At 41.3% G+C, this 21067-nt stretch overlaps 2 protein-coding genes across 2 annotated transcripts; both read left to right on the top strand.

Moving 5' to 3' along the window:
- Positions 1-242: 242 nt before the first annotated feature.
- exoc3l4 (exocyst complex component 3-like 4) lies at positions 243-12675 on the top strand (the record flags this gene model as incomplete). The annotated part of the gene is made up of 14 exons (XM_083906538.1): positions 243-450; positions 1032-1148; positions 1256-1356; positions 1417-1492; positions 2130-2748; positions 3083-3200; positions 3562-3693; positions 4111-4211; positions 6397-6495; positions 8935-9058; positions 9679-9801; positions 10258-10410; positions 10570-10691; positions 12415-12675. 14 exons carry the CDS (start codon positions 243-245, stop codon positions 12647-12649), a joined length of 2328 nt encoding a protein of 775 aa, XP_083762664.1. The 3' UTR covers positions 12650-12675.
- A 730-nt stretch (positions 12676-13405) lies between these two features.
- Positions 13406-20145, top strand: tnfaip2b (tumor necrosis factor, alpha-induced protein 2b). Its single transcript, XM_083885894.1, has 12 exons — positions 13406-13433; positions 14284-14548; positions 14833-15496; positions 16018-16129; positions 16274-16396; positions 16475-16569; positions 16693-16785; positions 16899-17025; positions 17121-17240; positions 17673-17828; positions 18756-18877; positions 19711-20145. The coding sequence occupies exons 2-12, from the start codon at positions 14344-14346 to the stop codon at positions 19856-19858; spliced, it is 1965 nt and encodes a 654-aa protein (XP_083742020.1). The 5' UTR covers positions 13406-13433; positions 14284-14343; the 3' UTR covers positions 19859-20145.
- The last annotated feature ends 922 nt before the right edge of the window (positions 20146-21067 follow it).

The raw sequence follows: 21067 nt of genomic DNA, 5'->3' as shown, positions 1-21067 counted from the left end.
GATAAATACATGATATTCAGCACATTGATCTCAATCATCAGCTACTTCTTGTTCATTTCATGTGCAAAGAACTGCTCAGGCCGGTTGTCATGTTGTCTGTAAACAAAACTGAAACCACACCACACAAAACTGAAAACACCTCAGCTTCCCACTCCCAGAGCACAGTGAAGACAGACGTGTCCTCTTGTCGTCCCTTACCTTTCATTCTGTTGTCCCCTCACAGCTGGAAAACGACGTCAGCGATGACGGACAGATCCACTGATGAGGACGCGGCGGCCGGCGGTAGAGTGAAGCATCAGGCGTTGGGTGCCATGCAGTCGTTCAGGAAGAGCGTACGTCGTGCGGCGGAGAAGAGCCCACTGTCACCTGGAGGCAAAGGGTCAAAGGTCACACGTAAAGCAGAGCCAGGTGGAAGTGAGGCGGCGTCGCCGGCACCTCCTTCCTCACCCAGTGAGTACCAACATGCAGTCACATGAAAGAGTTCAGTTTACATCACGTCAGAAAAAAAACTCATTATTGTCTTAGGCCACGTCCACAAGATTTTTATTTGTAATTTACAAACAGTTAAAACACTGTAGGACATATGCTAGGACCGCAAGTGGCGTTGTAACGCAACACCAAAAACAGAAGAAGAAGAAGAAGACGTTGTTGTTCAAATTACATTTATAGAACGTGCCAATCAGAGATGGGAGACCTCACCCCATTCACGCAACAAGCCTCTGGCACCCTCTGCTGGTCATAGTGGCAAGTGTAAGTGCGGAAGCACACAAAAAACACACAGAGCTGCCAAAAACAACTCCCACTCCTTAAGGTGAAGTCATAACAGAAATGTTGAAAGAAGGAACTGAGCCAGGGGAAAGAAAGGGAAATAAAGTTTGTTTACGTTCAAAAAAACCGACTAGCAACAAATCTAGCAGGAACGAGCTGTGCATGAGCGATCTGTGTTGTTTATTCTCGTAAAAATAGGTTTGTTTTCTCTTTATTTTGAGATTCAACATTTTTTGTGTGTTGTTTTTATCCCCCCTTTGTAGGTCCGAGCGCTGGATCTTCGACGACTTCTCCTCTGAAGAGCATCGGGGGATTCTTACAGAAAAAGCAGGAAGACGAGAGTTGGCAGAAGAGCCAACCTCTGAAGCGCTCAAAGACAGGTACGAAAAATGTAAAAACAGAAACATTAAAATTAAGCGATGCTGAAATTATGAATAATGTCACAGCTCATAATCACATATGTATGTGCTGCCGTCTCCATCCTCAGATCCCATCATGTCTGCATCCAGAAGCTCAGTTATTAGAAGATCTATTCGGCAAAGCCTGACAAAGGCCACCAAGAAGGACAAGGACAAATCCAGCAAACAGGTGCTGCCTGGTCATGTCACCGAAGGTCCATCAGAGGAGAAGGAGAAAGAGAAGAAGGAGGAGGTGGAGGAGGAGGATTTGGCAGAGATTGATGAGATGTACACACTGCCAGAAATACCCCAAACACCACTGTCAGGTACTGTCTCCTCCAGTGTTTTTGTGATTCTAGATGATTTCAGATGATTCTAGGTGCAGAAAAGTCAAAAGGTTCACACACAGGAAGCTCAGATCCATCAACTCTTAGTGCTCACAGTGCGGCACAGATCTTCAGTCTGCTTGAAAGACACAAAACCTTCCCGTCTGTCTTTTCTTTATCGTTCTGCTTGTTCTGTTTTGGCAACAGGAGCAGACAGGGATAGAAATCTTACACTCAGAGGTCGAGTTGGTCAGTAAACACCAACTGAAGTGTTCCGATGCAAAGAAAAGTAAAGATAAAAATCTGGATCTGCTGGGTAAAGGCATCATGGATTATTTGATGAATGTGAAGAGGGGTTAGGGTCAATATGAATAATATGACCCCTCCAAAAAGATAATTCTTAAAAAGATAATGTAACAAAAACATGTGAATAAAGTTATTGAATATGACTTAGATTACCCAAATTTTTATTTTACTAGTGTTGGTTTCAAAATTCACCAAAAGATTTTACTAGAAGTTGCAAAGTACAAACAAGTAACTAAAAAAATACTTAAATTACCAACATTTTACAAAATGCTGTAATGTTGCAAAAGGTAAAGATGGTAAAGATGAAACTTCCTCTGTGTTGATTTCCCAGTGATGCAGATCAGTAAGCTGATAGAGATGGAGGTTCTGGAGGAGGCTTACCTCAACCTGCTCGCACTGCGGCGTGAGTTCCAGCAGGAGCTGCAGCAGTGTGGCCAAGACTCACCCATAGATCTCGTCAAGAAGGAGAAAGACCTCAACCTCCTCTACGGAGACCTGAGGAACAAGATCAACGCCATCGTGCGCGACTCCAACTCTTTTCCCTGCAGGAACAAGGGGCTGCTGGTCCCTGTGGCCCGCATCATCCAGGAGGAGGAGAAGAGAGCGCAGGAACCCGGGGGTTTAGCGGGCAGCTGGATGGAAGCCTGGAGGGACGCGGTGGGCCAGGGCGTGCAGGTGAAGGTGGAGAGCGTTCACCTGGAGCAGAAGGAGCAGAACGCCTCCTGGCTGAGCGTTCACCTGGGTCTGCTGGGCAAAGCCATCGTGGACGACCTGGAGAGCGTGAAGACATCGCTGAAGTGGTCATATCCGCCCAGCTTCAAAGTCTTCAGCACCTACGTGAGGGGCTACAACAGGGTGGTCGCGCAGCATCTGAAGAAGCTGGAGCAGCAGGCGACGGAGCTGAAGGACCTGTTTGCTCTGCTGGACTGGATCATCAACAGATACAAGAGGTCAGTGCACCAGGGACGATCTACAGCTGAAGTCAGGTTAAAGGGCCATATTTTAGCCATTTTATAAAAACCCACCAAAATAAAATCTATGCCCTCTTAAGTCTATGATATCTATGAAGAGTATGATTTCCACTTTGTCTTGCATTGGACATCCCTGTCCAACAGCAAACTGAAGCTTGCGCTCCGTTAACGCTCCCACACCGAAGTCCACAGAGAAAATCAGCGATTCATTCGAAAAATAAGTGGCTATTGCATTTAGCAGCTTCATGGTGATAGATAATAATGATAATGATGATGTTGATGATGACGTGTAGTGAAATGTTATCTGTTCCAGTGAGAGGATCATGGGAAATGTGTCCCTGCAGCCAGAGATGAGGGAGGAGAGTGGTGAGCTGCAGCTGGACGAGCATGTCCTCAAACAGCTGAGGGACAAATACTGCAACAGAGTCAAGGTCAATCAACTCAGTACATGTCTTTACGCGTTCTATTCATTTAAAAAATACATATTTATATACCTTTCAAGTGGGAAAATCTGACATTTGTAGTCAATAAAGTCTGTCTGATGTTTTTATCCAAGATATAATTCAGTGAGTTATGCTGATTTGGCAAAAGGTCAGTTTTCAGGAAGTGTCTGTTTAAAATCTAGTATAAAGTATAAAAAGAGAATCTAGTATAAAGTATAAAAAGAGAATCACCTTCTTTGTCATCTTTGGAATATGGAATATAAACAGTCATAAATGCAACAGTCTTATAAATAGTATTATCATAAGTGGTGTTATTCTTAAAAACGGTACAATTTTATTATTGTTACAGGTGGACGTGAGATTTTCCCTCGACAAAGTCATCGAGATCGAAAACGAAGAGGTTTGGAAGGAAAAAAAGACGCGGGAACAGGACGGAGACGAAGACGTCCTTGATTCTCTGTTTCACAGGGACATATTTACGGTGCGACACCACACAATCTGTTTTCAGACTCTTTCACGCTTCTTAAATGATCTCATAATACGTGCACTTTAAGTGCATGAAGAGGTTCGCCTGTAACATATACATTCATTACTTATCAGTTACATAAATAAAGAAACTGTGCTACTTTATTTTTACTTTATTTTTTTTTACTTTACTTTTAATTATGTCACATTCATGTGTCCATATGTTCATATTTTATATACCTTCACAGACTTAATATCTTGGATTTTATCATTCATGTTTTTATGGCTGTTATCCAACATTTAAAGTTATTTTATTCTTATTTAATTCATGGACAGCAGAAAGACAGAACATTGACGTGCAGCACACAGAAACGACCACGGGGTGGCAGCAGAGAGCCGCACTGTCTCACTCTGTTGTGTGTGTATTTTTCAGAGAGTGGACGGAATCGTTAAAAACGCTCCACTGATTGATGCTCAGCTGGAAAAGAGAGTCATCACTTCCTGTCTCGAGGAACTGATGCTGTTCCCTAAAAGGTACATGACGCGCGCACAGACACACACACACACGCACGCACGCACGCACGCACGCACGCACGCAAGCACACACACACACACACACACACACACACACACACACACACACACACACACACACACACACACACACACACACACACACACACACACACACACACACACACCTTAAACTACTTAACCTTAACTACTACTGGATCTAACCTAACCACGTTTTCACCTTAAAGTGTAGTAATTTACATCATGGGGACTTCATATTTGTACCCATAAAGAAGTCCCCACAAGATGATGAATACCAGCCACACACACACAAAGTGAGAGAGAGAAAGAGAGAGAGAGAGAGAGCAGGAATGTTTCCGTGACGACAAACACTTGAGACTCTACAGTGTCCAGCTGTGGGGAAATACCACATATATAGGAGATGATTCCACAGATGCAGAGCAGAAGAGTGAACACGAGCGAGCGAGGGAGGAGGTTACAAGAAAACAAGAGAGGAAAAATGTAAAAAAAAAAAATGTACTCGGAGTAAAAGTTACTTACAGTAGTTACCTTTTTAACAAGGATTGTTCTTGTGTCATGTAAAAAGGACAAGGGGACACCTTTACAAGGCAAACCTTTACAAATGAAAGTGCTGACAAAATAAAAATATGTAAGCACATCAGTCAACAGTTGTGTCAGTTAACAGGGGTCAAAGGTCACACATGTCACTCACTCAGTGACCTCAATTAACGCCAATTAAGGTGATGCAAACTCAAGGTATGTCTTTCGTTTCGTTCCAGTTCTTTCGCAGATTTTAAATCCAAATCTTAAATAAAAGTTCAGAAACCTACGACGTTTATAATCATCATACAATAATATAATTCAGTAATAATAATTCGGCCTTTTTCTTTTTGACTTTTGTCACTCGAAAATAAAAAAAAACTTTGCAGAAGTTACAAATTTATCGAATCTAAAATATAAGTGATGAATAAAAAGTTATGTATAGGTTTGTTTGTTTGTTTTTTAATAAGACTTCCTTAAAAATAATTGAGTAATACTGAAAAAAAAAATGATGAAAGATTGATTTATGAATGACTCAAACAAAGCAAAAACAGGATTTTCCCTATGTAGCCACAGTGTTTCTGTTTCCTCTTTTTATGATTTACCTAAAGTAACCTCTGCAGATACAGAAAAGATCATCTTCTTCATCATCATCTTCATCCCTTAGCTAAATAAAACTCAGACGAAAAAACCCTCGTCCTCCAGAGACGCTTATGTTTATCCCTGCAGCGGAAAATCACAGGAAATGAAGCGTGACTCTGAATAATGACGGAAACATGCACAAGTTTCTCTAGCATGTGATTCTTCCCCCGTCTTACGATCGTCTTGTGTCATCTTCTTCTTACCGAGTGTGTAAACTCACTCGCCTGCACCAAAGTCCACAGAGAAAAGCGTTGTTTTGAAGCTTGTGGGGACACAGGAGCTTGCTGGCCTGCAGCCTCGTTTGAGGAGTTTGGTGAAACTGGGGTCATGAAGATAAATCAAAATAAAGGATTTTTTTTAAAAAGCCAAAGTCACGAAACAACACGTGTGACCTCGCTGATGAAGGCAGGAGAGGATCAACAACTCCTTTGAGTCGTGATGGAAAAATCACTGATTTTCTCTTTAGGGTTTGGTGCAGGGAGAGTGAGCGTGCGTCATTAACCCTCGTATGGCCATCATGAAAATCAGACCGATTTATTTTGTTTTTATGGCTGCAGATCTGTCAAATAATGCCTCTTTATTTCTTCCAAGATAACTCAATATTGAAATAACTGTGTTTTGACTGTGCAATAACTGTTTAATTTATCAAGTTTATAACAAAATAGGAACTCTAAAATGTTTTCGAACAAATTCACATTTACAATTTGAACTTGGACAAACAATGTTGTGTCAGTCCTGGACTTTCAGTTTCAGGTTCTTGGAGTGAGTTCATTTCCATGTTTATTTTGTGTTGATACTTTCTGAATTTACTAGATATCACAAAAATCAGAGGAGTTACGGTAATGAGAAAGAACGCATGACAAATTCTGTCATCATTGGCCTGTCCTCATCCTTCACTTGTCCTCATGCCTCTGTGTATACGTTTAAACACAGTAAAGCCGCCTAAACGCTCTGTGTTATATATATATATAACAAGTATTTTTCATGTGTTTTTCCTGTGCAGGTTTGAGACAGAGTTCATGCTTCAGTGCAGTTCCCTCAGACCCCGGCCTCCGTGGACACACTATCACATCACCTACATCAACGGCTTCACTGCTTTACAGTAAGTCACATGACCCTCCTCCTCCTCCTCCTCCTCCTCCTCTTCCTCCTCAGTATAAATCTGGTCATGAGGCTCGTCCTCAGAAAACCAGAGGGCGGAGCCAAACAGTATAATTTCCTGCCAAAGATCCTGATCAAGTTGTGTTGTCTGTGATGTCTCAACGTTATTCTTATTTATTCTGCTTTCTTCAATGAACCAAACTAAATTAATTGGAACACAGAACAAATCGCATCCTATTTATGATATAAAACAATAAACCACAATCAATCGGGCTTCAGTGGCGACGACAGGGCAGGCAGCTTCAATCCTGAGACACAGTGACTTCAATTGTGAATAAATATTTATAATATATTACAATATAAGGGCTTTTCTGACAGACACAAAATATGCACATACAGTCATACACACTCAATATACACATATATATACACAATATACACACACAATATATGCACACACACATCTAGACACACACACAATATACATATCTGCATGCACACACACACACACACACACAATACACACGCATACATACAAATATATAGACACACACAATATACACAATACAGACACAATACACATCTACACACAATATACACACACACACACACATATCTAGAATGATGACTAAAAGCAGCAGAGAAGTAATAAAAACAAGAATCGAAAATGCAAATAAATAAAAGTGAATCAAAAGTTAAAGCTCAGCTCTGGAGTTCATCTTCATATCCACACACAGTTAAAGTATCCACAGAAAACCCCCCCTTTTTTTTCTTTTTGTGTGTGTGGATGACTCATCTCTTAATCACTGTGCTCTGTGGCTGCAGACACCGAGCGCTCGTGCCAACACATTTTTCCCACTCACAAGGAGTCGTTCAGGAGCTTGCAGTGATTAGAAGGCAAAGCAGACGCGGCCTGTGGCAGCATGAGGGCAGCTCGTCACCCCCACATATTATTTCACTCCACGTGATTTCGGGGAATCGGGGCTGTGAGTGTGAAACGCTGCTGCAGTGACAGAAGCGCAACCTCTAAAACCACCACACACAGCTGTCTGTGTCTGTCACATGTGTCTGTCACAGCATGAGCAGGATGTGGCGGCTCGAGGCCTCACCGAAATTTGTGTGCATTTGCACACATAGTGCTGCACACCAGAGAGTGTGTGTATGAACATGTGTATATACGTATATATACACATATATATGTGTGTATACGTACTGTATATATACACATATATATGTATATATACATATATACATATGTATATACACATATATATGTATATAAATATATATATATATATATATATATATATATATATATATATATATATATATATATATATATATATACACATAAATAAAATTTGGCTTCATATCTAAATAGGTTTTTGCAAATTGCAAACCAGTAAGAGCACAGTAAATCAACCATAGGCTACACAAATTGCAAAATGAACCTCTGGCATTCGAGCGCCAGTCCCAGATTAGTAATAATGCCAGCTACACGTTAAAAGGTGCACTTTTAAGTCGCGTAGATCTAATAAATGTCATTATTTACATCACAAATGACCTGTATGAGGACTATATGCAAAACAATTTCAAACAAAACTATGCAGTGCTGAAAGATGCACAACGACCTGGCCGTACAACTAGTTTTATAAGACTAGTTTTTAATTCAACGAGCAAATGCCATAGAATAAGTGGGCAACAGTTACCAAAATCAGTCAGATTGCAAATAAGATAAGGTGAGATAAAACCAGCCACTGTATTTATGTATTTATTTAGGCACTCTCCCTCTCACTCTTAAAAAGAGTGAGAGGGAGAGTGCTGGTTTCACAGTATTAAAAACGATATATTTTTTTTCCCACCTTACGTAAAACAAAAGTCACCCAACTGGGCGTCACGGCTTTCATTCACATTAGGACCCAAACGCAGACAAGAACAAGTAATTTAATAAAAACAAAACCAGAGCACGAGGAAAGTTGAATTACCTTGGACATGTGGATGGAGCAGGAACACATGGTAACAAAACACCGGCGATCATCAAACACAGGTGAAACTCATGAGACCGTGGGGCAGACAATCAGGAGGGAGGACAGGAAATACTATAATACTAATAAAACAGGAAACAAGCAACAGAAAACACAAAGGACGAATATCATGATACAGTTTGGCTATTATGTTAGTTGGTATTTTGGTCTGTATTTAGACTAGCAGAGCCAGGAACTGAAGCCACAACCTTCCAGCTGCCGTACTACGGCGCCACCATGGCTCAATCCTAACTCCTTACTTTCTGAACACTTTTACTTCTAAAACTTAAGTACATTTTATATCAGAAAATGACTTTTGATTCTTATGGACAGAGGGCAGCTGGGTCAAGACTGTTGACACATTTGAAAATCAACCAAATGTTTGTTTTCCTTTTGTCTTTTTCCTCCCGTTGTAGGCAGCACCTGCAGGGATATGCACGCGTCTGTCCTGGCGAGGTGGAAAACTTCAGGAAAGAGGCGAAGGGGCTGATTATGAAGCTTACGCAGGGACTGGAGGACCAGTTCAAAGAGGACGTTAAGGTTTGTTGAAGAAGTTGCGTTACGTCACCGCGTTTCCTCAAATGCTTCAGCTGCTTTCTGTTGTGGTTTGGTAAATTGGGAAAGAAGAGAAAGAAGAGTTGCAGTACCTTTAAATAAACAAGGTTAATGTTGTGTAATGTCGTTGAAAAATAAGGTAAATCCCCCACCAGAGTAGGTGAAATGAGTTAATATTCAACGTTTTTAATCACGTTTAGGCACAAAAAATACTTTCTCATGGTTAAATAAAAACCAGCAGTGACTCAGCATCCGTTATCCAATCCAGTCCAACTTTATTTGTAAAGCACTTTTAAAAAACAACAGTGGACCAAAGTGATGTACAGAATAATACATAAAAGACACAAGAAATTTAAATGAAGATAGAAGTAACAGCCAAACAATAAACAACAATACATACAAAATCATAAAATCAATAAAAATAACATCAACAACTTGCAGGTCATGCATGATGTCTGTATATCTCTACCCATCCAGCTAGCCACCTCAACTTACCAATCTCCCTACCTCATTGCTACGTACTTACCTACCTATCTACCTACCTACCTCCAGTGATGTTTGTTCCATTTCTGCTCTCTTTCGCTCTTTCACTGCTGTTTTTCCAGCCGTTCCTGAGGAGAATGATGACGAAGAAGTGGCTCACGAACAACGATGACTTCGATCAGCTCTACGATCGCACAGAGCTTCTCGCCAAACACTGTGCACTCATGAGTTCTCAACACGTCCAGGTGCGGAACCGGGAATTTTCCTTTAAAATCACGTCACGTGCACAAAGGCTGCTCATGCGTCTGGGAATCATGACCAAATCCCTGCCAACGGTTTTCTACTTTCCAGTTTCCCGTAATCATTAACCAAATTCAACATAATCCGGAAACACTTGTTTTTTTCTATTTGTATATAGACAGGCTTGATTTAGATTAAAGTCTTTTTAGGAAATCCGTTCATACTTTTGTTTTTTTCCAACACTCTTGGAAATTCCACTGAATCACTTTTCACATTTCATTGTGTTTGTCCGGACGCTGCGACGGCAGAGGTGATCAAAACACACGTTTTAATGTGCACACATGAATAGGTGGAAGTGAATGGGGTGGTTTCGATGATCTGATGGTGTTAATAATGTGATGAATGACAAAAACACACACACTGCTTATCCTGTTATTTGTGTGTGTGTTTCCTGGAGCCAGGCGTTTGCCAGTCACTTGCACTTCCACGTCCTGAGGGAATACATTGGTCAGCTGATGAAGAATAACTACTCCTGCAAGAACCGGAAACACGAGAAGGCGGCAGCCAAGATACGGCAAGAGTGGGAGAAACTCGTGGATGTGTTCGGGGACATGGTAAAAAGAAAACATGGAAGTTCTGTGGTGGTTTTTTTAGGATTAAAAGTACACATTTAGAGTGATGAACCCATCTAAATATATAATTAAAAGTATACAAACACTGTTTTTACAACTGCAAATTAGACTTTGAGGTTTCCGACCTTTTGCCTGTTGTAGACGTTAAGTCACGAGTGGATGCATCCGGTCGGAGACGACCTGTGTGACATCATTGGACAGAAGAAGAAGACGGACATAAAGGAGAATCTGGAACCGATGGTGACGCGCTACCCTGACTTCAGGTAAACATTTAGAACTCTCTGTTGGCGTTTGCCTATCCCGATGCCATGGCTCTGCTCTGCTTTGAGGTGTTCTTGGGATCTCATGTTCACCAGATGGAGGGACAACCCAAGAAAATATAGACTGATAACGTTTTCCGAAAGCTTCGGGGAATTACCTCAGCTTTTTAATTTAACGGGAAGGAAACGCAGGACTGTGCAGTTAAAGAGCTGTAGGAGAGACCAGGGTCGTCCTGATCGATGAGCGGGGATTTCCAGAGCAACATCAGCAGCAGCAGCAGCAGCACTGATCATCAGGCTCATGAAAAGTGAAACCTGCAGGGATGTTAACACAGTCAAAGTGCTGCAACGTGTCTGTGTTTAGAAGCCGCGGCTCTGTTGAGGCAAGCGACTCAAAAAAAGAGAAGAAAAGTCCACAAAACGTCAACACTTAACCAACATCCTGTTTTTCACTGAGAAATGTCACCGTTTTCTCTGAAGACGTTTTATAATATCCACCCTTCTACTGCTTTATCCTCCACATGAGGGTCACACCCTGGGCAGAGACACATATGGAGACAAACAACCATTCACATTCACACCTATGGTAAATTCAGAGTGTCCAATTGACCTAATCCCCATGTCAAAAACACTTGGAGAACATGCAAACTCCATGCAGAAAGACCGGGTTTCAGACCTGGGTCTACTTGCTGCAAAGGCAAGAGTGCGAACCACTAAGTAGGTCATCAGATTCATTTTTGACCCAAACTGGATGTAAAATATTAAATCCAGGAGAACGAGGAAGTGAAGTTTGTTTCAGTCACTGATTTACCGTGAAAGTCCACTTTGATAAAAACCCTGAACACCTGTAGCAGAACACGTCGACCTTTTCAATCCTAAAAGAGTTACCTTTTAGGATGGCTGCAAACATAATGGGGGGGGGGGTTTGTCAATGAGTGATGCAATGTCATGGTCACTGGTTATTTTCTCTAAAAAACCTTAAAACAAAAACGTACATGAGAAGCTCTGGATGTTCCCTCTGGCGCCTGCCAGGATTATCTTCTGTTGTCTCCTGAAGATCCGGTCCTTCACGATCTTCTCGCATGATATAAGTGCAGGTGTCTTAATGTCACCTGATTGGACAAAAGCAGGAGAGAGCTGTTCAGTTATGTAAACACAGATCTTTCAAAGTGCTGTTGATTTGATTGAAAAAAGACAAACAGACACAATCCATTGTTTACACGGGTCCCTAAAAGTCAGGATAAACATTAACTTTAACCATCAATATAACCTGAAGTCCACTCAGAGCAGAGTTTCAAACACTGAACAATCAAAAGTGGAGAAGAAACAAAGTCGTCCACCACCAGATTCCTGTTCTGAAGGAAACATCTCATCTCTTCATCATGGACAGTGAGACCAAACTCTTCAGACACACATTTCTCAAGTGAGCAACGAAAGAAATGATCCATGACAGTATAGTCTCAGTTTGGTTTGTCTGTTTCTCTACAGACGAGGATCTTCAGTCCTGGTGCGAAGATCACGCCTCTTCTCATCAGTGACTAATTATACGATAGACTTTTGCTGTTGCTGATGGACGCGTTCAGAAAAATGAATGCATTAATGAACAGTTTTAAAAACAACAACAACTTTAAACAGTGTTGATTTTCAGTTGAACCAAGCCTTAAAGTGGTGCAGTGATGGATGACGTGGTGAATTGATGGCGTCTTTGTTCTCCTGTCTCCTGCAGCAGGAGGCACCTGGTTGCTGTCCTGAACTTCCGGGGTCTCCTGCGAGGTCGCGAGCACCAGCTCATCCTGCACAGATTCACCGAGCTCAAGAAGAAGAACGCGGGCGGAGCCGGCGCCACCGCCGCCATCAACAGAGACCGAGCGTTGTTTGGAGACATGCAGGTCAACGGGAACGCAGACTGTCTTTCCAACCTGCCTCTGTCCTGCCTCAGCTTCCTGCTGCCCGACAGCTGATCCAATGGGGACGAGGACGAGGAGATGGACGTGTGACACAGAGACGGACATGTTTGTTTCTTCTCTCCTGCTTTTACACGAGGATCTCAAAGTCCACATCAACTGTACATTTTGCACATAATTGATTTTTTTTTATCCACAAAATTATCTACAAAGATGGTGAGATTTGCTTTTGGGGGAGGGGCATAAAATGTAAAAGTCACTTTTCCACAAGGGTGCGCCACAGCAGCCTAAAGGCACTTCATACCAGTGTATTTGTGTTTGGAAAATTGTCTGTTATTGATCTTCCATAAAGAAATTAAACTTTCACATTCAAATAAAATGTATTACCTCTGAAAAGGAAGTGTGTCCGTCTGTTATCAACTGACAGAACCTAAATTAGTCTGATTTAATGTTTCAATTAGAAGAAAAAAACAAAGACAAAAAAAAGGACAAAGACAGAAAGAAAGATTTTTTTCAATCACGTTAATTAACAGAATTATTTAATTAATTAATTAATTAATTAATTAATTAAGTTATGTAAAAAAAAGACAAAGAAAGACAAAAAAGGAAGAAAAAGGACAAAGAAAGAAAGGATTTTTTTCTTCGTATCTAAAACACAAGTGTCCAAAGTTGCCTCAGCACTGTGTCTAAAAAAAGCCCCAACCCTTGTGTGTGTTTATGTGTGTGTGTGTGTGTGTGTGTGTTCACGACGTCATCATAAGAGGGCGGGGCCTGAGCCTCCTCTCTTTATAAAGTTACAGCAGCTGGTTTTGTTGACGCAGAGCAGCGACTGTAACTCGCGGTGAGCAACAACTTCTTTATCACTTTGAAACTTCGCAGTCTCCACGTCTTTCTCATGTTTTCATACACTGTTGATGTTCATTCAGCGAATACTTTGACTCATTTTCTCATCGTTTTCTCTTACTTTGACCAGGATTGTGATTGTTTTTCATTCGCTCTTCTGTTACTGAATTTGAATTAATTGGTTGAATACGTTTAAAAAACAAATAAAAAACGGTGTATATACTGTACATTTATTTTTTAGTCTTACTACATATTCATAACATGTATTCAACTTTTGACTATTGTATTATGACTGTGCGTGGTACTGCATGTATATATACTTATTATTTTGTGTATTATAGTATTATATTATAGTGCTCATATGTGCTGATTTCTATTGTTTTGGTCTCTAAATGTACTTTTTTTAATAAGTGATTTTTAATTAATTTTGCCAATGCCATGATTGGTTGATTGATTGGATTATTATTTACTACTTTATTTTGAAGGTAACAGGAAGTTTAGCTTACTTTAGGTTACTAGGTAGCAAAACATTTTGAGCAGTAGTGTCGTGGTCTACTGTAGTGGATATACAGTCAGCATGGGTTGCCAGACAAGCAGCACAATAACCTTCAGTATGCACATGATGAATTTTATTATATTTAGTGTTTTTAAAGTTATATCTACACTTTATTTTATTATATTTAGTGTTTTTAAAGTTATATCTACACTTTATATCTACACGAACAAAACTCCTGCCTGGAGTTTTGTTGTGGGTATACTCCGTATACCTGCATATCCCGTAGACTACACCACTGATTTAGAGCTTTTGTTTAATTATTTGGTAATTGGTGATTTATTTGTCTCCACAGTCACATCCACATCTTTCACAGGCATTCGGTTTCGTTTTGTTTTAAATTCCTTGGACAAGAATGCGAACTCGCTCCGGCGCCACAGAGCCCGAGGGCTTCGGACGCAACTCTCTCCCAGGACAGAGCTCGACGTTGGCGGGAGGAAGCTGGTTCAACGGCAAATTCATGAATTTGTTCCGAACCCCGAGAGCTCAGGACACCACCAACGTCAGCCCGCCCACTCTCGACGGACGCCGTTCTCCAAGCAACAAGACGGAGGAGACTGGTAACTTAACCACTCAAAGTCACTTTTTTACCTAGGTTTATCTGTAAATGTGTCCTTCTGTTAGCAACTTCCTGCCCAAATTAAAATAATAACCATATTTTCAAGAAATCCCTATCTATTATAAGGGTGCGCAGGATCGGACACTCTACCAATGCGCCAAGTTTCATCCGGATCTGATCCAGATTACGGATTTGGTGGCAAATTCAGATGTGTATATTTCAGTGACATCTTGGCAGATTTGTTTATTCCAGACCTCCTCATCTTTCCCCCTCTCTCTCTATCAGTTTCCTCCTCAGTTATCATCACGTTTGACCAGTGCCTTGAAGATCGACTCTTCTCTGAAGCCAGTCAGAACCTGAGAGAGCGAGAGGAGCTTCTATTCGGTACGATCACCAAGGCCAAGGGCCTTCAACGTCGCGAGGAAGAAGTCAACAGCCTCGCTGAAGACTATGCCGTCCTGAAGCGGCTCATCCTGGAGACTCTGCAGCAGAGTTTGTCTCTCGGCACCGGAACAGTCAACACCGACGCTCTGACGTCCGCTGTGAAGGCCATCCACCAGGAGGACGAGCAGGACCGACTGTGGAAGCAGAGGGATGGTGTTCCACCCTGCTGGAGGCCCGGCGGCTGGAAGGAGCTCCATGACGAAGCTCTTGGCAGCTTGGTGAAGGACCGCATGGACAAGCCGTCAACGCCCACCGAAGGCCAGCTGGTAGGGAAATCATCCGTCATGGCCGACATCTGCAGCATGGGTCGGCAGCTGCTGGACGACCTGCGGCTGGTGGTGGGCGTGGTCAAGATGTGCTACCCACCACAGACAGACATCTGTGGCTTTTACATCAGGCTGTACCACCAAGCCTTCAGCGCCAGACTCGGGAAGATCGCAGACTTTGTGCTGGAGGACGAGGACTGCCGCTACCTCCTGTGCTGGGTCAACGAATATTACCCCGAGTAAGTGGTGAATTTAACTTTGAAAAGTCAAAGTCCACGTTCTACACGCGTATGTTTTGATTCCATTTACCCACAATGCCCTGCTTTGTAGTCCGCAGTTGAGACCTATGTTTTTAGGCAGATCAGAGTTGGGTTGCACGTTCACACCTGAACATGGTTCAAGTCCTAAACTCCGTCCTGCTTGCGGTCGGCTCACTTTACTCGCTCAGTGTTGCCGTCGCCTCTGTCTCTCTCTCCTCAAGAAGTCACTTCCTGTGTGCAGTGCGGGAATGTCACGTGTGTCGCAATGGCTAGCTAGCCCGACGTCCATGTGATATCAGAGACGCATGTGGGTTTAAAAGTGTAAAACTGGATTATTTGACTTCCTGGGAACTCACAGCACAGTGACTGCCAACAGATGAACTGGATTTAGTTTTCATAGTCACAGAAACGGGTCACTTCCTGTGCTTGTTGACGAGTACGAGTGAAAAAATTTAATGATTGATTCCTTCTGTGTCTGATTTCCGGTTCTTCTGCATCAGGCGAGTTCAAAAGCTGCATCTGGGCTGTGAGATGGACTGCACAGTGCCGGGAAAGCTTCTGCCTCAGGAGTTACTGGAGCCTCTGGAGGAGCAGTATCTGAGCAGTCGACAGGTAACCAGAGATTATTGTATTGTCATGCTTTTTCTAACATCATCCATCCATCTTCATCAAGTAAGAATTCTGAGGGGTTGGGGGGGAAAGAGCCATCTTCTAGCCAAACACACAAACTGTGCATTGACATTCTTTTGTCTTCAGGTGGAGCTGATGACGTATGTCGGCCGCATTCTGGAGGGAGAAAAGCAAAAGTGGAATAACGGCGAGGAGCCGACGAGCGAGGACGGCTGCTACGTCACTCATGTGGCCTATGACATCATTCAGGTAAAGAGACTGTGATCAGTGTTTGTTTTTAAAACGATTTGTCACTGTTATTAACCGGTGTGCTCCGTGTGTTTGTAGTTTATCTACGGTATCGCAACGTCAGCTGCTAAAGTGGTGGGAGACGAGCACAAGGCCCAGAGAATAACATGCAAACTCAACCCTTTAATGAAGAGGTGACACTGGAGTCATGTTGTTATTATTATTATTATTATGTATTATTTAGTTTTGAATGTAATGTGTCTAAAGGGTTAAAATTAACTGTTTTTTTTTTTGTTTTTTTTAAAACAACCTCACAGCTTCAAGGTTTTCCAGGACGAGGTCATGAGGCTGAACAGAGCAAACAGCAGAGCCATCGTCAAGGCCAACCTCGCCTCTATCCAACAGTTTAGGTGTGGATCTGACACACACACAAACACACACACACACGCAAACACCTGTTTTCTGACTTAATAACATTGTTCCATGAAGTTTTCATGTTCTCTTTATCCTCTCTCCTCCGCAGAGACGTCCTGGAGAAGAACGCTCATCTGTTCGTGGACGATGTGCGGACAAACTGTTTAAGCGTTTTGACCGAGATGAAAGAATCTGCTCACGTGTATTTATTATTGCCCGTGCACGACTCGCTCAGGGTGAGATTATAAACCCGTCTCTGTCCCGAAGTGTGAGCAGCTGTGGGCGGAAGGTGTTCACTGATGAATGTGTGGTGTCTCTGTATCTCTCACAGCCACAGTATCGCAAACTGGGAACCAATGAGTGGCTGAACAAAGGCGTGTTTGAGAAGCTGCTGCTCAGCATTCAGGCCGCGGAGGAACAACTTCAGGGTTTGAAGGAATCCTGTCGCCAGGTAAACTGAATCATAATAAAAGTCAGATTTAATCCACAAATCATTGCTGTCGCTCATTTATAGATCATCAATTTTATACTATTCTATACTTTATTCTTTAACTTCTTCCATTTTCATATTTAATATTTGTCCTGTTTTATTTTTTACACCAAAGTCAATAAAGCCTGATCTAATCCAATCCAATCAAATCTCATGCGTAATCTCATTTTATCTATTATAATATAATCCAATCCAATCTAAGAAAAGGTATTGACAAATTGCTCTATTTGTTCTAATCCAGTCTAATCCAATCTAATCTGATAAAAATTAAAATTAACTTTGCTCTATTTACAGATTTTCTCAATGCATTGTCGTGACTCCCTGTTCATTTCTTATTAATGTGATTAATGAATTTAAAATAATGTGTTTTTTTTATTGTTTTTCATAATCCAGGAGCTGGTGTGTCAGTTTCATCAGGCTGTGACGGTAGAATATGTGAGGAGGCTCCTGAGAGGAGACGTCAAACTGAAGGACAAGGAGCGACAGAACGCGGCGTACGCCACCGTGAAGAACGACGCCGAGAATCTGCACGCGTTGTTCGTCAGAATGGTGAGAATCCAACGCACGTTTGAGTCTGCACCTGAGAACATACCGCTGTTATTATACTTCATAATACAACAAAGGAAACAAATGTTGGTTTACAGATTATTAATCCATTCTTTATTTTCAGATGTTTTGATGGATCGTTTCATTTACAATGAGATTTTCCATCTTATAAATTAAGACTTTCTTTCATTTTAGCTTCTTCACTGCGATTATTTCCTGGTTTCTTTACCACTTTATGACTGTAACATGAAAATCCTTCTTCTGAAAAGATCAAGTTTTTGAGGCACTAAATCAGAATTTGGCAAAGGGTTATGCTGTGTTCACACGAGACACGACACAAATTTATTGCACCAGAACTTTACATTCACAACTTTACACATTTTACATAACCAACTTTACATACTAAACTTTACAACTTTACATACTAAACCTTACAAACACAGCATTATATGTAAATAGTCGAAAAATTAAATGCAAAAGTTGCACCAAATATCCGCGAAATATTGCACCAGATGAAATTCTCTGTTGTAAAGAAAGACTTATTCGTCTCAACAGAAGAAAAGTGAACAGATAAAATGATCCCACGCAGAAAAACTGACTGCTACTGTGAGAAATAATGAACTGTGTGAGGAAATAAAGGACTTTTTTTTTTCAAAGACTAAAACAAAAGGAATGTGTTCAAATCCAGACTGGTGAGCTTTAACTGGCAGGGATGAAAGGCTCTGTGTTGTCGCTCATTATCTTCCCGCTGACGCAGCGAGAAAGCATCAATAGTTAAATGTTGAATGGACTGATCACCGCGTGTGAATAACAAGTGAGCCAGTGAATGGGGAGGGAGAGGAGGGGGGAAGTCCAGAGTGAGAAACTCCACCAGAGAGAAATCCTCCTCCTCCTCCTCCTCACTGACTCACTGCCCATCCGTCTTCACAGGGCTCAGACCAGGACTGGCTGAAGGAAATCCTGACCAAGATTGCAGAAGTGCTTAAACTCCAGGACGTGCCCGCCATTCAGATGCAGGTGGCGTCGTTGGGAAGTGCCTTTCCTGACCTCAGGTAAACATCAGTCACTGTTTCCTTCAGGCTCCTCTAAAGTACCTCAAAGTGATACTTGAGTACAAGAACAAGTATGTGACCAGAAAATGACAATCTTCTCCTGAGTAACAAAGACAGTTCGAGGAAATGTTGTGGAGTTAAAGTACAAGTTGAGCTTGAACTACAAATAACAAAGTAAAGTAAACTAACCCTAACCCTAGCCTCGTGATAATGATGATGATGAGGATGATGAGGAAACTCTAATTTCAGAGCTGAAAGGCAGCAGGAAATGAACCGAGACGGAACATGTCAGATGTTTCCGGCAGCAGGATGGGTTTATTAGCTAAAAGCAGACATATACACACACACACACACACACACACACACACACACACACCACAACTGTGACAGTGTAGTGAAGTGGTGCAGGGTTAGGGTCCAATAAAATGTCTGGAAACTCACGAGCCCTGATAACACGGCTGCCAGCAGCAGATTCCTGACACCTAATCCTGTCCGGATTCTATGATATCTTTAATATCTGTGTTTACGTCTTTATCTCAGTGTTAGACAAGAGTTTTCCTGAAGTTTGTAAACCACTCACTCTCCCACACCAAAGTCCATAGAGAAAATCAGTGATTTTAGCTCATTTTTAGCTAGATTTGAGCTGCTGGTCCCCTGCTGCCCTTGTGTGGTCAGTTTGTGTCAAACACCAATATCATATTATATAACATATATAAACTGACAAAATTCCTGTGTTAAATCGTTGATTTTCTCTATGGAATTTGCTGTGTGAGAGTGAGTGGTTTAATCTTCAACTGACATAATCTAATCTGTCCCTGCTTCATTCCCCACAGTGAGAAACACGTCTCTGCTCTGCTCAAGCTCAAGACGAACATTTCCAGAGCCGACAGGAAAGTGGTCAAAGAGACGCTGTCGGACACACTGAGAGAAACGGGTGTCGCCGCGTCTCGGCCATTTTTCTCCAAAGTTCAGGTCAAATGAGGATTCGTTCCCTTGTGTCAAGTTCTCTTCGTTGTACTGTAGTGTTTGTGTTTCTGTACGAGTGTTTAAGCTAAAGTTCACACACACGTGATGCTGTTTCCTGAGTGTTTTGTTTTTAAAGGGGGGGTGTATGTATATATAGTGTATATAGTATATATATTTTTTTAAAGTGTGATATCAATGTTGTGTGTTTGCTGCCGCACACGTGCACACATCAAGGTTCTGATTTCTGGCACATGCTTTGTCTGAAATGTTACGTTCAATGGAGGTAGTAACAATTAAATGTGTTAAAAGTTGTGTGTTTTTATTTATTTATTGTCCAAAATCCTTTGGAAGAAACATGGAGCAGAGGAGAAGAAAAAATATTGTACTATAATGTTTTGAAGTGGAAATGTATGTTTGGGAACTTTCTAAAGAACTTTTACATTAACTTTTACATCTAGACACCACTAGGTGGAGACAAACGTCCTCTAACTGAAGTGGTACGATTACTTAAGAGGTAATCTTTAAAAAAGGTCTGGTGCCAGATTTGTGGAAAATGTTATGAACAGACATTTGGTATGAATAAAAAAGTTGAGCTAGAAATATAAATAAAGTAAAGAACAGATATGTGAATTTTGTACTTAAGTACAGTAACAAAGTATGTAATTTCTTATCTTACAACACTATTTTCCATTACTGTAATTTCACTACACAAACAAGAATGAATGAAAGCTTTATCTGGACCATGTCAACATAATACAACAGTGCTGTTATTATTATTATTATTTATAACCCATAATTTAACCATTACCAAATACCTATGTTTTGTACATTATGAAAAAACATACTTTGATACGTAAATACAGTAAATGTCATTAAGATTTTTACTTCAGTAATATTATAAAAAAAAGTGACTTCAACTCCTACCAAAGTTATTTTCTGGTTATATACTTGTACTTTCACTCAATTATCCCTTTTAAGGTACTTTATACAAGACTGTAATACAAAAATATTATACCTTGACACCACTAGATGGAGACAAACGTCCTCTAACTGAACTGAAATTACACAATTTCATATAAACAGAAATTTGGTATAGAAACCACAAACTGCAAAACTTTGTTTTTCAGTAGCCGAGAAGACAAAATTGCATAAACACAAAGCTCACCTGCTGCTTCTTTCTAGTCTGGACAAAGTCGTCTCGAGTCCCTCGTTCCAAGTCAGCTC

Source organism: Microchirus variegatus (genome assembly GCF_963457635.1).
Source record: "Microchirus variegatus genome assembly, chromosome: 2".
NCBI lineage: Eukaryota > Metazoa > Chordata > Actinopteri > Pleuronectiformes > Soleidae > Microchirus > Microchirus variegatus.
The sequence above is the reverse complement of the archived record's forward strand: the minus strand, read 5'-3'. Positions and strand labels throughout refer to the sequence as shown.